General features: G+C 36.4%; 1 protein-coding gene across 1 annotated transcript; it reads left to right on the top strand.

Moving 5' to 3' along the window:
• The first annotated feature begins 1,155 nt into the window (after window positions 1-1,155).
• Window positions 1,156-15,443, top strand: LOC110446464 (visual system homeobox 2-like). Its single transcript, XM_021491630.1, has 5 exons — window positions 1,156-1,906; window positions 9,314-9,395; window positions 10,905-11,028; window positions 12,351-12,531; window positions 12,763-15,443. Exons 1-5 carry the CDS (start codon window positions 1,411-1,413, stop codon window positions 13,029-13,031), a joined length of 1,152 nt encoding a protein of 383 aa, XP_021347305.1. The 5' UTR covers window positions 1,156-1,410; the 3' UTR covers window positions 13,032-15,443.
• Window positions 15,444-16,190: the final 747 nt, after the last annotated feature.

Raw genomic sequence — 16,190 nt, 5'->3', positions numbered from 1 at the left:
AAAAGGGCGTTAGCACGGGTATATATAAGTATACGTACGGTCGTTAGCACGGATACATAAGCATGCGTACGAGTGATAATTAAGCCATTTAGACGTTAACAAGGAATGGTCAAATACATCAGTTATTGAGGACATGCCTTGACGCGCATGTGCGAGTTTTCCCCTCCAGATGAAAGAACTTTTAAATATATATAGATTTTGTAGCGGAATTTCAGAAAAAAATGTCAATATCTCGTTGTCTACAGCAATTTTTTTAAATATATGCCTCTGATCATTTAGTTAACGTGTTATGAAAATATCATTTTGAAATGAAAAGTGGTTGCGTCTTTCTTTTAGTTGAACGTACCACTTTTACCATTTTTAACAAAAAGGCTTTTTTAGCAACTTTATTAAGAAATAAAAACGTTTTTGTGTAAAAATATTGACATGAGCACATTGATTCGCTACATATATATGAGTGCGTGTGATATTAGAATAATCAACGTTTTTTTTTATCTAATATCTGGAAAACATTTCGACTGAATTAATATATTGATTTCGCAAGGAATCCTCCCAAGTGAAACTTTTTTTTGAATGATTATAAACGAATTTCATTAGAGACCTTTATTTATGTCTGTATTGTGTGTCTCCTATTTCATGAGGAAATATCAAGTGTTTATAAGACTCGAATATTTCGTTTTACAGATAAAGAAAACATAAAGTTCTTATGTCTTAAAGTATGGAAACTAACCTTATCATTCACTCAATTAGTATAAAATATCATAACCGTTTGGCTTTAAATTCAAACCAGTCAAAAGTGTATACCGTCGGTACGGACCCCGTGGTGAATTCACTGCGGGGCTATTGCCAATCAGAGCGCTCATGTTTGTTTTCCTACATCTGACCGACACCAAAGTCGGCCAGGGCTGTCAAGGTGTTCCGATGATTGACAAACAGTCCTGGTACAGTGAATGGGCGCACACCTTTCCCTGGGTAGGTAGGCGGAGCTTATACCGGAAGACAATAGCTAATTACTACATGTGACATCTTACGTCAAAAGTCTAGGTCTCGAGTTTTGCACGAGAGCACGTCTATGGGACGGCACTTGAAATCAAGAAATTCCTATAGAGCTACATAGGTTGAAGAGAGCAGTGAATTACCTGGATTACGGGGGATTTCTGTCTGAGTCGAATAAGAGATAAAACACTGGCCATAAAACGTGTTGGTCGATGGTAACACCTCCTATTAGCGCACTGGCTCGTAATTTGATGGACAAAATTGGCCTCGTAAGACTACTCAAGGAAAACCAACTTGTATTGAGTTATAGACGTGAAAATTGATCGCAGACACTTAACAACAGCACAGGATAATACTCGATACGAAAATATATATTGTTTTTTTCAGACTTTATTTCGGAAAAATCTAAAAAAAATGAATACGATAATTAATTCCGCAAATACAATTATAAATTCTGCGTCACCACCAATGCTTGGTTTCCAGTCTCAGTATAGTTCCGGTGGGCATTTTCAACAGATGTATAATACACAGCCCGTCCAGCGTCCGTCCTTCGCCATCCAGGAAATTCTTGGACTTCCCACTCAGTCTTGCCGACAAAACCAAAGTCCGGACTTACTTGACCCACAGGGCATGTCACCATCTAATATAATGTACATTTCCGGACTAAACTCCGGACTAAATTCCGGACATAATTCCGGATCGTGTGGAGGGGAAATGCCTCAGCAGCAGAATTACTACCGCGATCAAACAATGATGCCACAGACCTCTTGTGCCAACTTCAATCCATGGCGGATGGACACATCCTACAACCAGTACCAACCCAACGTCATCCAGACCAGTCCCGACCTCCCGGGACCCAGGTACGGGGATAACCCGGGATACGGCCTCAAAGCTCCATGTCTAGATGATGGTAAGTTGTTATGAAAAAATAACGTCTTTGATTATCTAGAATTACATATATAACTTATACCGCATTTGTTTTGTGAATAAGATTATTTAGGACATTCAGGAAAAAGTAATAATGTAATTATTGTAAGATCAATTATCATAATACCGGTATAGTTTAGTCGTTTTTCAAAATTATTTCAAAGAATATAAGGATTAAATCTACGGTTATTTTCATCGTGCGTTTCAACTGTGCATATAAATAGTAGTATGGCGATACAAAATACCTTCATAAAACACCAAAAATAAATACCTTGAAACTTTAAAAATGGACTAGTGTAAATTCGAAAACATTTCCTGGAATTTGCTTCCTAATTATGAAAGTAAAGCTAAGATTATAAGACATATAGGTAAACACAAACGGTTTTATCCATACAATGTATATATAATCAAATATCCAATCACTGAAGTGTATAAATAATGTATTTACATCATATATCTAAAAAGAAAATATACCTACATTGCCTTGTACAGATTATACATTCAAATATGCATATACGCTAATGCGTATAAATGTATATACAATCTCATAATCATACACTAACTAGCATAAATAATGAATACATATATTATGTATAGATAGTGTACACACAACGTGGACCATACTGACGTATAGTAATTGCGAATTAAACTTTTACACACAGATTGTAATTATGCATGTATGAAAATATGGTCTGATAACACTTATCAAGCGAACTCAGTACACGATAGAATATTTTAAGTAGTGCTAACATATATCTGTTTTAATTTTGAGGTGAATATAATCGGTAACCATTATTTTTTAGATATAATAAATAGAAATGTAATTTTTCGGTATTAATAATTTGAAAAACTTTGTTAAGATATGTTTCCAATTTAAGAAGTAAGTTCATAAATTCTGCTCAAAATAAGAATTTGTTGTACTAAGACGTATTTGTAAGTCCGTCAAACTATTAACTCTTTATTCAATCACAGTTTTAGGGGGATTTCTTTTTGCAAATAGAGGAATTGAATTGTACGCCGATACAGATTTTATCTAGTAACTGATACATGCTCTGTTTTCGTATGAATTGGAAACATTTTCACGCGGATAGGGTGCAATGTTTCGGGTGGATTGGAGTAATTTTTCGCATGGAGTAGGATCAAATTTTCATAAGGATTGACGCAGATTTTCTGCATTAATTTGTTTAAGACATTTCCTAGTAAAATGATCAGGATAATGAACAATGCATTATCAACTGAAATGTATCATTGCTGTAACATAGGAACAATAAGATGGAAAACAGCCGGAACGAGAACATCGATTTTGTCGCATGTGTAATTCATAAAATATGACAGACTATACGTAAAGGCACATTTGATTGGACTCGAATCAAGACACACATAAATTTTGTTAAATTATGCATGAAATATGACACCCTCTTAAATGGGAACAATACGGCATTATACAGTAATGTTGTTACATGTATTTAATATATTTTACCAGTGCAAGTCATTTTAAAACGTAACTACTAAATCAGCAACTCATCAAACGAGCTAGGAGATCACTTAAACAAATATCATCATAAAAAGTGAATACAAATAAATAAAGCCCGTCATTATTTGCCTAAAAGCATCATCAATCTGGGTTTGGCTATCCCCTTAGCCCGCTTACCTGTACTCACTAGCCACGCCCACCGGAAGTTGACAAAATCATTCAACAAAAATCCGCGCTAAGTGGCATACTTGTAGTGAGGACCTGTCGTCACCGAAACAGAACGAATCTGAACAGAAAGTAAATATTCAGCTAATAATGGCGGTCTCTAAGGACTTTGTGTTTTCTTAAGCCACGCGATAAACAAGCAAATCTGATTAAATATCTGTCGAACGGAACATCTCCCCAATGTTACAATATATATAGACCTATACATTGTCACCGCCATGCCCTCGGGGAGGGAGCAGGCGGTGTGCCCGGGCAGCCCGGCTAATGTGTACCATTCCAAGTCGCCACAATAACAGCACCACTATATAGACACACTGGTATTTCTGTAGTAAACTGTGAGCTGTTGATGCCAATTTATTACATTACAAACACAAACCGTTCTCCTGTTTAAGAAATAAGCACCAACGTATAGTATACTCCAATTGATGTAGAAGCGCAATTCAGTTTGTGATGGAGTGTAACAGACTTGGACAAACTATTATAGAAAATTAAATTAATAATTCATTACTGGCTAATAAGTGATCTAGAGAGACTGGATTGGCTTCATCTATCACATTTTTATGTCATCGCTATCGGTTAATTCTCTCATTAGAAACCCTATTAAATTATAATACGAAGATTTGATTTGATGTCGTTAATGATATCACCAAACAGAAAAAAATCTTCGCCTTTACAAGTACCTTTACTTACGTGGTTCTGTATACTAGTAAGCACAACAAAAATAGACCACCGTCGGAATAAGAAAAAGACTAGAACATGTCTCATGTAATATTAATTAATTAATTCGTTCATTCATTCTCTTTTCCCTTTCTTTTCGTTGTCTGAATATATCTACACTGTTACTATTATATCTACTTTTGCATATCACATGGTTTTTATTAAAAAGTTAGATTATACAATGAAGCTTAAGTTATTTAAAGTACCTGACAATCACCACAAACTAAAACAACTTCTTGTTAGATGATCGTAACTCACGATTATAATGTTTAGTCACACACAAATGATCATAATTATATATTACAATCCTGTGATTAAAATGTTTAGTCACACTCAAGTGGTCATAATTATATATCACAATCCTGTGATTAAAATGTTTAGTCACACTCAAGTGATCATAATTATATATTACAATCCTATGATCATAATGTTTAGTCACACTCAAATGAACATAATTATATATTAGAATCCTGTGATTAAAATGTTTAGTCACACTCACGTGATCATGATCATATATTACAATCCTATGATCATAATGTTTAGTCACACTCAAATGAACATAATCATATATTACAATCCTGTGATTAAAATGTTTAGTCACACTCAAGTGATCATAATCATATATCACAATCCTGTGATTATAATGTTTAGTAACATTCCAGTGATCATAATGTTTAGTCATACTCCAGTGATCATAATAATATATTACAATCCTGTGATTAAAATGTTTAGTCACACTTAAGTGATCATAATTATATGTCACAATCCTGTGATTATAATGTTTAGTCACATTCCAGTGATCATGATGTTTAGTCACACTCCAGTGATCATAATATTATAAAACAGTCTCCAGCGATTATAATGTTTAGTCACACTCTAGCGATTATAATGTTTAGTCACACTCTAGTGATTATAATGTTTAGTCACACTCTAGTGATTATAATGTTTAGTCACACTCTAGTGATTATAATGTTTAGTCACACTCTAGTGATTATAATGTTTAGTCACACTCTAGCGATTATAATGTTTAGTCACACTCTAGTGATTATAATGTTTAGTCACACTCTAGTGATTATAATGTTTAGTCACACTCTAGTGATTATAATGTTTAGTCACACTCGAGTGATTATAATGTTTAGTCACACACCTGTGATCATAATATCATATCACACTCAAGTGATGATTAGTGTGGTTACGCTGTTTTTTAGCTTCCATATTTAAGATTGATGACGAAATTATACCAATATCACATCTTTCGAGCCTCTATGATATTTACGTTGTTTGTAACTTTATATCATCATGTAGCGTATGAAGATTACAAAATTTCTTAAATTATTTGAAAATGTATCTTACTTGTAACGAAAATAATGAACTCGACATTAAACAAATTAAATGTTATGTTCACACAATATCGAAAATAATTCGAGACCGATTATTGATTAAGATTATTCTGATTTTATCAGCATAACGAATATCTGTTACAGCAGCAATCTAATTAAAATAGGATCCAATTCCCGTCATTCCGGAAAGATTGAATCTCTAACAACTTAAAACACTTTCTTTGAAAACAACACCCAGGGTTATCGTTATATAAAAACAGTCCAAAACGGTCGTTAATTGTGATAGAATCTATTGAAACATCTTCCAATACCGAAACCTGTCATTTCCGTACACGTCCAATTGTATTCTATAACACATCCTGACACTATCACCCGGTGCTGGTTTTGTACACTACAATGCCGGAGTTTGTTCCTGTTACAAATTGGTGCAAAACATACTGATGTGTCAACACCCTAATGACAAGCCAGCAGCCGAGCCCTGCCCAACACATTGCCGCAGCCGAACGATTCTGACATTTTATTTCTTATTAGATTAAAACGTTTAAAATGGATCCCGGCGAGGAGTCTAATTATCCCGGCCGATATCGTCATTAGCCCTTCATTGTAAAACTGGTGGTGATTTCATCATTATCAGGCACTAGAGCTGTTCAATTGAGCAGGCGAACTGTTTTGTGAGGCTACTTAATCTTCACCGCGGGACCGATGACCAGGGCGAGACCTTTTTCGGGAGACGTGCTAGAGTTAGTGGCTTGTTGTACTTGTCCTGCTGAGCAATTAACAGTATAAATTGTGACATTCTCAGCTCTATTCTTGACCAGCCACTGTGGAATTCTTTAAACGTTCCATGGTCATTCTTTGATGGCATTCTGTCCCTTCTCGCGAGCTGTACAGCATACCCATCCACCCACCTCTCGTTTTAGACGCTCTTGACCACTACTGACCATCAAGTGCCGCTCTGAATCGAGGTGGGAAATACTCTAGTAGCGGAGACAAGACATCAAACGAACTTTATATGCAAACTTCAACCCACTCGATAGAGTGAAAACGAAATTAAGCGGTTACAATCTGTGATTTTGTGTATTGAGATTTGAAGTGCACATTCATTTGGGCATTTGAATGTATGCACCAACATTTCCACAAAACGATCAATATACATTTATTTCATCATTTAAAATATAAACAAAAACATAATAGCAACTCTGCGAACATTTTTTGAGACGATCTGCCGTTATGTTAAAACACATTACACTATAATTACATAGCTAAGTATATATGATGCAGAGTTCAGGCCCGATACCGTGTTTGGCCATACTGTCGTTATCTCATACGTGTATACATGTATATGTAGCTGTCGTAGGTTTGTATCAAATATAAAGATTTAATTGTTTACGGTCGATTGAAAGTTGAGACGTATTGAATTGTAAAATAAAATTAAAGGGTTTTTGAGACAGCATCTACTGTACCCATGTCATTAATACGAGACATGTTTTTGCAGTTAAACCTACTTTCTTACTTTCCGTTAATTGGTTTGTATAATTGACAATACATTGTCTTCTGCTTAAAGCAGACGTAGGATTGTCATATCGTGGATAAAGGCATGGCTGTTATAATCGTGTGTTGTTCAATCTACTAAATATGCTCGTTTGTCAGTTATCAAGCAGCTTAATGCTATAGTCAATATCCATTAAAAAGACCTTGTATTTTTCGTTTACGTCAAATTTCTATTTCAAACTCTTCATGTTAAGAGGTTATGCCTGAATAGGATTCTGCTTTTGTTTGCGGCGATTATTTTGTTAATCAATATGCAAAAACTACAGCTCTACACTAAAATGTCAATTTATCATACTGAAAATATTTAGGTATTTATAACAACTAACTAATTTAAACTTCCATTATAATAATACATCGCTGATCTTCGTAATGAAGGGGCACACAGTAAAATGGCACCAATCTTCAAAACGCTACGTTCCAAAGTTCCTGATTTTAACCAATTAAAAGCAACGGTCGAAGTTGTTCATTAAACCAGTTAACCAGTAAATTAATGCATAAGTTTAACCAACATCTCTCCCATTTAAGGGATGGTTTGAGAGGTAAAACAAGTGACATTTGTAGTGGAACTGGATGTAACGTACTGGTCATTACGTCATAAAGTGGTAAATGAGGATAACTTAATAGTGATTACGTCATACAGTGTTAAAATGAAGTGGTACGTTATTGTATAAAATGAAACTTGAGCCTACCCGTTATTAATCACCTGTGATTCACGCTGGGTGAGTTTTCGGGACGACAGTTCTATAAACAGATGTCATTGGCTGCAATAACCTATAAAACATAACAAAATGTACATTGTTCGAGAGTCCAGGTACACGATATACCAGCACGCGCCACTCTTACATGAGTAAAACATGGCGACGCACGTGAGTAGCAGCAATGTTTTCGTTTGGTCTGGCGTCAGAGCACCGTCCAGGTCTCGAAAACGTTTTAGTTTCCCCTTGTCGGACTCCCACGCCGGTGTCCATGAAATAACACTTTAACAGAATCATGGGGTCAATTTAGACAATAATTGTAGATTTTAAACTATCGGTAAACGTTATCTCGAGTTTAAACAAAATCAAGTGAAAATGGAGAAACCTTTGACACTTTAAGTCTCTCTACTGGTACTCGAACTTGTTGACAGTCGGTCGAGTGTCGTGTTTACCTGAGCGCCATTCTGACATCTTCTTACCAACCCTTGCCTTAATCACCTTCAATTTACTTAAGTCTTCCCCCAACCACAAACTGACCCATATTTTGTTTTATGAATGAACCTAAGATCTGACAGTCTGGGAGTCTGGGAAAATTTCAATATTCCATAACATGCGCATGCGTATGTAACCGTGAACACAAATAGGCGCCCTTTCAAACCCTAAGATGAGTGATTATGTAAATATTTTAATATCGATGCTCGCTTCCGGTTAGTTGGGAGGGGTGACTGTCCCCTACTTGGTCCCATCCTGTGGTTTTGTGGTCAAACTTGACCAGTCTGTCTTGGTACATCACAACATTGCATGCCATACCTCGTCATTAGGGGACCAGTCAGATGATAGATTGAAGTTGTCGGTATATCAGATTAATGAAGCAGGCACTAAATGTATATAAATGACCGAATTAAGTATTACCCGAGTGTTAAATAAAGTTCTGTTCTGTCTATGATTAAACTAATAGAGTAGCCATTTACTGTTTATGATATACTGATTGCATTGAACGATAAGCTACTGTCTATGGTTATAATATATGTGGGGAAGAGACAATTGCAATATGTTTTATTACAATGATAGAACGGTTACATACTACATGTGTATAATTATCAGCTTACAATAATCAGTCACTTGCTGTATATATTCACAATAACGGAAGTTCGCTTTCTGTAAAGTCACTATGGCAGATCCAAAGACTGGTCTAAAACGGGGTTTCAAATATGTCCGGGATTTAATTCAGATAAAACATACGTAGTTTCGATTAGCATTGGCAACTTAGGTGTATTATAACTTATTGTTAAAGCTGCCCAGGGTTTTGTAGAACTAGAAACAATCTCAAACTGGGAGGTGCATGCAAAGCAGGTGTAAATCATTATCTATCATATGTGTACTTACAGTGACCCAGAGACCTGAGTGTGCACACATACAGAAGTCGGAGTGTGGCCACGGAAAAAAGCAGAAGAAGAGACGGCGACACAGGTAAATAAAGTTACAGTGACCTAATTCTCCTTTGAGTCACAGCGACTTATACTTTTCATTTAAGTCACGGCGACCTACTTCCCACTTGAGTTAGGGCGATTACTTCTCATTTGAGTCACGGGGACCTAATTATCATTTGAGTTACGGCGACCTAATTATCATTTGAGGCACGGTGACCTAAATATCATTTGAGTCACAACGACTTCTCATTTGAGTCACAGCGACCTAATTATCATTTCAGTCAGCGCGACCTACTTATCATTTCAGTCACGGCGACCTAATTAACATTTGAGTCACAAAGACTTGGTTGTTGCATGTTTAAGATAAAGAAACATCACCAGTAAAATGATCATATTAATGGATTAGTTCAGCTATCACCGTACGGCAGTCGTATGCGTAGATGGGTTGGTTGTAAAAAATATATAGATAACATGTTACTTAACCGGTATTGTAGAACCATGTATTCAAAATTATGTGGCTAAATCTTATGAAATTGTTGACTGATTAAAGGGACACTATAATATGTAATGATCATTCAAAACGGAAAGATACGTGCCCACTGGAGTCTGTCAAATACCGTTTTGACCACTTCCTTTATTGCCGAGGAGGAAAGTCCTGTAGGACAATTATCCTCTACGTTTCCCGATCGTAATTACTTCCAAATGACTGTATTACATTGTAACTCTATCCAAGACACCAGCTAGCCAAAAATGAACAATTCATTACCATAACCAGTCTTACCAGCGGGAGGTCCATTGTCTAGCGCGTGAATTAACGGTCTAACAATGTTCAGCCATTGAGCAATTACAGCGCGCCATTGGTCGGCTCACTTTCCCATCTTTTTACGCTGAAGAGTTCCCTGATCACGCCCCGATTATGGCGACACATAATGGCAGGGCATGACAATCGTGTGTTGAACTGCTGATGTTAAATAAATAACGATGTGTATTTGTAGTGACGGGTTGCCGGTAATGAGCAAAATTACCCATTACATTTTCCAATTTAGTATCATATGAAATGACTGGATTATTCGGAAGCGAAGTGCGGTAAGCTACAGATCGATTTGGTGTCATGCGCCGAGATAAACAGCCCAATCAGAGCTCACCCGACACCAATTACCCGCCACGACTCTCCCCTACAAGTCGGAACTCGTACCCTGAGTTTTAATTAAAGCTGTCGGTGGTGTTGAAGTGTTACCAGCAATACTTTCAATTAGTTGTCTTCGTCGTCACCCTTTTCTGAAAGATACACGATTTTTTTTCTTCATGAAGCATCAGATGTAATTCTGCTTTCAAAGACGAGTATAGACAGTATCAATTATAGGAAGCTAAACTGTAATGGGATACAAAGTGGATTTACCACTCCATGTATACACTTTACATGCGAAAATTAAAAAATATACACGTATAATAAATATCTCTCGCATTTGAACAATATTTAAAAAAAAGATGTAATATTGAATATTGTTTTTCTGATGATCATTTAATTGAATGATTATTTTTGCTGTAGAACAATATTCACGAGCTACCAGAGTGATGAGCTAGAGAAGACATTTAAGGAGGCTCACTACCCAGACCTGTACACCCGGGAGGTTTTGGCACTGAAGGTTGACCTACCTGAGGATCGCATTCAGGTACGTATAAAAGTGTTATCATTGATGGGGGACCACACAAATATACGTTAACGCGGATAATAACACTCGGTACTTAGGTACTACATCGTGGGTATTACAGTACTTTTATTTACATGTGTAAATTCTGCCTTTTTCGTTATCAACCATTTCATTTATCAGCAGTGTATGGCTTAAAAATGCAATATATTGTTTATTGATCAAGCTCAAGTATCGCTGTGGAATTTAGATGTTTAAGATATTATAGATAAAACAAAACCGATTTATCTGTACTCCAACAAACTAGGTAAATACAGCCGGTGGCATGCATTCCCTGTCTAGCTGTTTTCAATTTTCGCTTATCTTTGATGCATATGAAAAGAAAACAACTTCCATATTCCACAAAATGTATAAAGACCTTTCAGATTTGTATAGCCGCATACCCACCTCCTCTTTCGCCCCTCCCTTACGACCCGGCATTCAAGGTTAAGTTGGTTTAACCCCGTATTAACCCGATACCCGATAGGTTGTCACGTGCACTTTGAGACCCAAAAGTTTGCCACAATCAGAGACAAAAATCAAAATCTCGGCATGAGGAATTATTGGCGAACGTCAAACTCGTCGGGTAATTAGTGTTGCTATCAAAATTTACACAGCAAAGTGTGTTTATTTATTCTGCTGGCTCAAGATAGGGGAGGAAATTCGACGTGCTCGCCTCCTCTAGACTGATGGTTACATGGGAATACAGAATACAACAGACTGTGGAAACTGACAGCTCTGTACTACGTGATCGCCTCCACCATTTATCTAGTAGATACGCCTGATAAGACCACAGATAAGCGGCATGTGTGATTCTATACAGACAGGTTCAAATTATAAAATCTCATGACGTCAGCTGAAGCTTACATGACATGTAGGTTAGCGTAATGTCGACTTCCCCATCCATTCAGTACATGTTCCACTGCGCGTATACGTACTCTCTGGTTAGATATATCAAAAGAATAAATACGTCTTAATTACATAGGAAAAATAAGCTAAACATTTACAGGACTGTGTCGTTTTGTTTTTCCAAGTGTATAACAGGGCACGGCAATTAGCTTAGTCCGATATTGCGAAAAGTTTGTTTTTAGTTTGTTTAGATCAAAGCAGACGATGGTGTGAGCAAATGTGCAATGAACACCTATCAAAATAAATATATTGATTACACATCCAATACACGTACCTGCAACATTTCCTCCCTTTTTTATCCTCGGCAAAAACATTTGCAATTTTCAAAAATTTCACAAGATTTTGATCAGTCATGCAGAGTGTTCAGCGGTCTTAAATAGCATTGTTTATTTTTGTAGGTTTGGTTTCAAAACAGACGAGCAAAATGGCGAAAAAGCGAGAAGACTTGGGGGAAGAGTAGTATTATGGCAGAATACGGTCTGTACGGAGCCATGGTTAGACACGCACTTCCCCTTCCGGAATCTATCCTCAAATCAGCTAACAAGGGCATCGATAAGTCAAACGCACCGTGGCTGTTAGGTAAGTCATAGTCGGATACAGTATCAACATAAAAATAATTTAAAAGTACCTGTAGAATATTGAAAAACGCCTCAGCCACCAGACGCCAGCAAGGTATTCCTCAATAACACATTGATTTCTGATGGTTTAATTGTATCGAAATCGTATTTTCAAAAATACGAAACAATATGATGTATCATGCATGTCGTTTGTGATAAAAAAAAGTTAATCATTTCATTCTCTTACCTGTAGGTATGCATAAGAAGTCTATTGAGGCGTCTAAGAAAATGAAAGAGGAGGAGAACGAAGAAGAGGAAGGACAAGACAATAAACAAAAGGATGAGTTCCGGTCGGAGAGTATAGCTGCGTTACGCGCAAAGGCACAGGAACATAGTGCCCGTATGTTACAAGCTCTCAACAGGGAAGGAAAACAAAACTTTGAGGAAACAAGCAACAGTTCTTTTGACAGTTCATTTTTCTCGGACTCAGGTGATACCTCCACAGATATAGCCAGGCAGTGATTCACACATTGCCTTCCTGTTATTCCACTAGTCCAGTATACAACAGTATACTACAACGCTAAAACGGGTGCCATCCACATAGCCTTGCTGTACACCACTGTATCTTGTGTACATTGCATTGTACACTCTTGTACTGTGCATGATCACTTTCATTGTTTGTGTATGCTTACACTGTGTTTATAATGCATTGCTTCCATATATTGTACACAATGTGTTGATCAGTATTGTATGTATGCACTATTTAGGTACGTGAACATTGTATGCTTACACTTTATTGTGCATTGAAATACAACATCTTATTACAGTGGTGTTGTCTATACATAGTGTCCTAAATATCAATTAACAGATGTTACTTGTTGATCTCATCAAATTTTTGCGACAATGATTGAGAAAGTATAGTAGATTTGATTTAAACATATTTTATTCGTTCAATCAAACACATGGGATTAGGCACACGCCATCACAACTTTGAAAAGCCTTCTCCCAAGTATAGTAGAGCCATTGAGCCCCAGGTTTGACCGCTATAGCATTATTACGAAGCACAAGTAAGAATTTCTCCGAAACACCACACGTCTAAAGATCTCATCTATCATGTAAAATGCATTTCATACAAATGATATATGTATATTGGGGTTTTCACACTTGATCTTGTATAACCGTTAAGGTATTGTGAAATGATGCAATCATAAATGTAATGATCATTACCTACTGTTATCTGAATGTTTAATAGGGTCCGCTCTTGGGTCCCTGTGATCAGCCACCGTCTTCAAAATGTTCACAACTCAAATCAATGCCTGTGTCTGTTCCGTGTCTTTTGTCTGTTCTCGTTATTTTGTCAATCCTCGTTATTTTGTCTGTTCTTGTTATTTTGTCTGTTCTCGTTATTTTGTCTGTTCTTGTTACATTGAATGTTCTCGTTACTTTAATTGTCTGTTCTTGTCTGTTCTTGTCTGTTCTCGTTATTTCGTCAATTCTCGTTATTTTGTCTGATTTCGTTACATTGAATGTTCTCGTTATTTGACTTGTCTGTTCTCGTTATTTTGTCTGTTCTCGTTATTTTGACTGGTCGCGTTACTTGTGTATGTTTTCGTTGCTTTGTCTGTTCTTGCAACCCTTTTCTGGTTTTTTTAACTGTACTTTGTCTATTCTCGTTACTTTAATTGTCTGTCCTCGTGACTTTGTCTTTTCTCGATACATTAATGTTCGTTCTCGTGACTTTGTCTATTCTCGTTACTTTAATGTTTGTTCTCGTGACTTTGTCTATTCTCGTTACTTTAGTTGTCTGTTCTCGTGACTTTGTCTTCTCTCGTTACTTTACTGTTCGTTCTCGTGACTTTGTCTTCTCTCGTTACTTTATTATCGTTACTTTAGTTGTCTAGTCTCGTTACTTTAACGTTTGGTCTGGTGACTTTGTCTTTTCTCGTTACTTTAGTTGTCTGTTCTCGTGACTTTGTCTTCTCTCGTTACTTTACTGTTCGTTCTCGTGACTTTGTCTATTCTCGTTACTTTCCTGTTCGTTCTCGTGACTTTGTCTTCTCTCGATACATTAATGTTCGTTCTCGTGACTTTGTCTATTCTCGTTACTTTAATGTTTGTTCTCATGACTTTGTCTATACTCATTACTTTAATTGTCTGTTTTCGTGAGTTTGTCTATTCTCGTTACTTTAATTGTCTGTTCACGTTATTTCGTCAATTATCGTTCCTAATCTCTCTCGTTACTTGTACTTGTGTATGTTTTCGTTGTTTTGTCTGGTCTCGTCTGTTCTCGTTATTTTGTCAATTCTCGTAGCTTTGTATGGTCTCGTTGTTTTGTCTGGTCTCGTCGGTTCTCGTAATTTTGTCAATTCTCGTTGCTTTATTTGTTCTCGTTACTTGTACTTGTGTATGTTTTTGTTGTTTATGTGTAATCTCGATACTTTGTTCCAGTTACTTCGTTCTCATGACGTTTGGTCTTTTTGTGCTATATATATCTTCACCTCGTTGAATTGTAAATATTAAATATGTATATTTATGAGGAATTGAAAGTTTATGATATTGATTGTAAGTTAACTTTTGTGTATATATCTTTCTCAGTCGATGAGTAGTTACCGTATAATTTATTCAAATATAGAATAACATGTTGTAACACAATTTGTACGCCGTATGATTATTTTTGATTTTGTTTAGATGAAATGAAAGTACAGTATGTTTAAAATATTCGATCGATATTTTTAGTTGCAATGATTGCATTAATTACAGATTTTAAAATTCTTAAGTTTATACTCGGCGTATATATGCTGCTGGTCGCGTGCGTGTTATAGAAGTTGACTATGTGTGTACTAATGGTCAGCCTTTTCTGACCTTGACCTCGTTACAGCTCTATTTTGTGTCATAAAAGGTGCAATATATTTTTATTTCAAATAAAGAACAACAACAAACAATTCTTCTGTCTTTGTGCTTTATACTGTAGTACACAACATGCACTCGGAACACAAGAGAGTAAGACATTGTAAGACCTAGCAGATTTTCGAACGCCATACGACAGTCATCCTCGATATCCAGGGGTTACGCTCATTTTCGCTCTCTACACCCCTGGAATATGTCATAGCGTCATAGCAAAATTGAAAGCTCAGTGTGCGCCACCTCGTTGATGAGACAAGAAGACTAGTTCGATCCTTTGATGTACATCAAAAGAATTTCGCGGTCACGTAACGGTAAAAATTGACAGGCTTTGCTCCTTTTTTTTTAAATTTAATTTACATGCAGTCTATTTCACTAACAAAATGTACAATACAATATATATCAAACATCTATATAGAAGAACAGTATTCTCATTTTCCAAACAAATACATGTACGTATATGCTATTGATATTAATAGAACGGAACGCCCATCTGCCGTTGGACATCCATGGTCTTTCAAACCTATCTAAAGCTGGAAACAATCTAATAGTAAAATAACGGGTTCTCCGAATTTTGGCATGATATTGACATAATTATACTGCATTGGCAGGAAACTCACCAAAAACTGTGTTCCATTAACGTCTTTGGCGTTGTCGCTTCTTCCTGAAAACACCATTTTTGGCATTGTCATATATTTCACGAGACAAACAAGCGTGTGGAGGTTTCTATTCTCCGAGTCACCTTTATCTTACACAATCAAGTATTACAAAAACTGTTAC

This window comes from Mizuhopecten yessoensis, unplaced genomic scaffold, assembly GCF_002113885.1.
Source record: "Mizuhopecten yessoensis strain PY_sf001 unplaced genomic scaffold, ASM211388v2 scaffold2699, whole genome shotgun sequence".
NCBI lineage: Eukaryota > Metazoa > Mollusca > Bivalvia > Pectinida > Pectinidae > Mizuhopecten > Mizuhopecten yessoensis.
The sequence above is the reverse complement of the archived record's forward strand: the minus strand, read 5'-3'. Positions and strand labels throughout refer to the sequence as shown.

What these genes read in the sequence shown, in the direction of transcription:
- LOC110446464 (XM_021491630.1), top strand. Translation starts at nt 1,411, where the DNA reads ATGAATACGATAATTAATTCCGCAAATACAATTATAAATTCTGCGTCA. An exon ending in AGCTCCATGTCTAGATGATG is followed by an intron (nt 1,907 to 9,313) that starts GTAAGTTGTTAT and finishes GTGTACTTACAG; the next exon opens with TGACCCAGAGACCTGAGTGT. An exon ending in TACCTGAGGATCGCATTCAG is followed by an intron (nt 11,029 to 12,350) that starts GTACGTATAAAA and finishes TTATTTTTGTAG; the next exon opens with GTTTGGTTTCAAAACAGACG.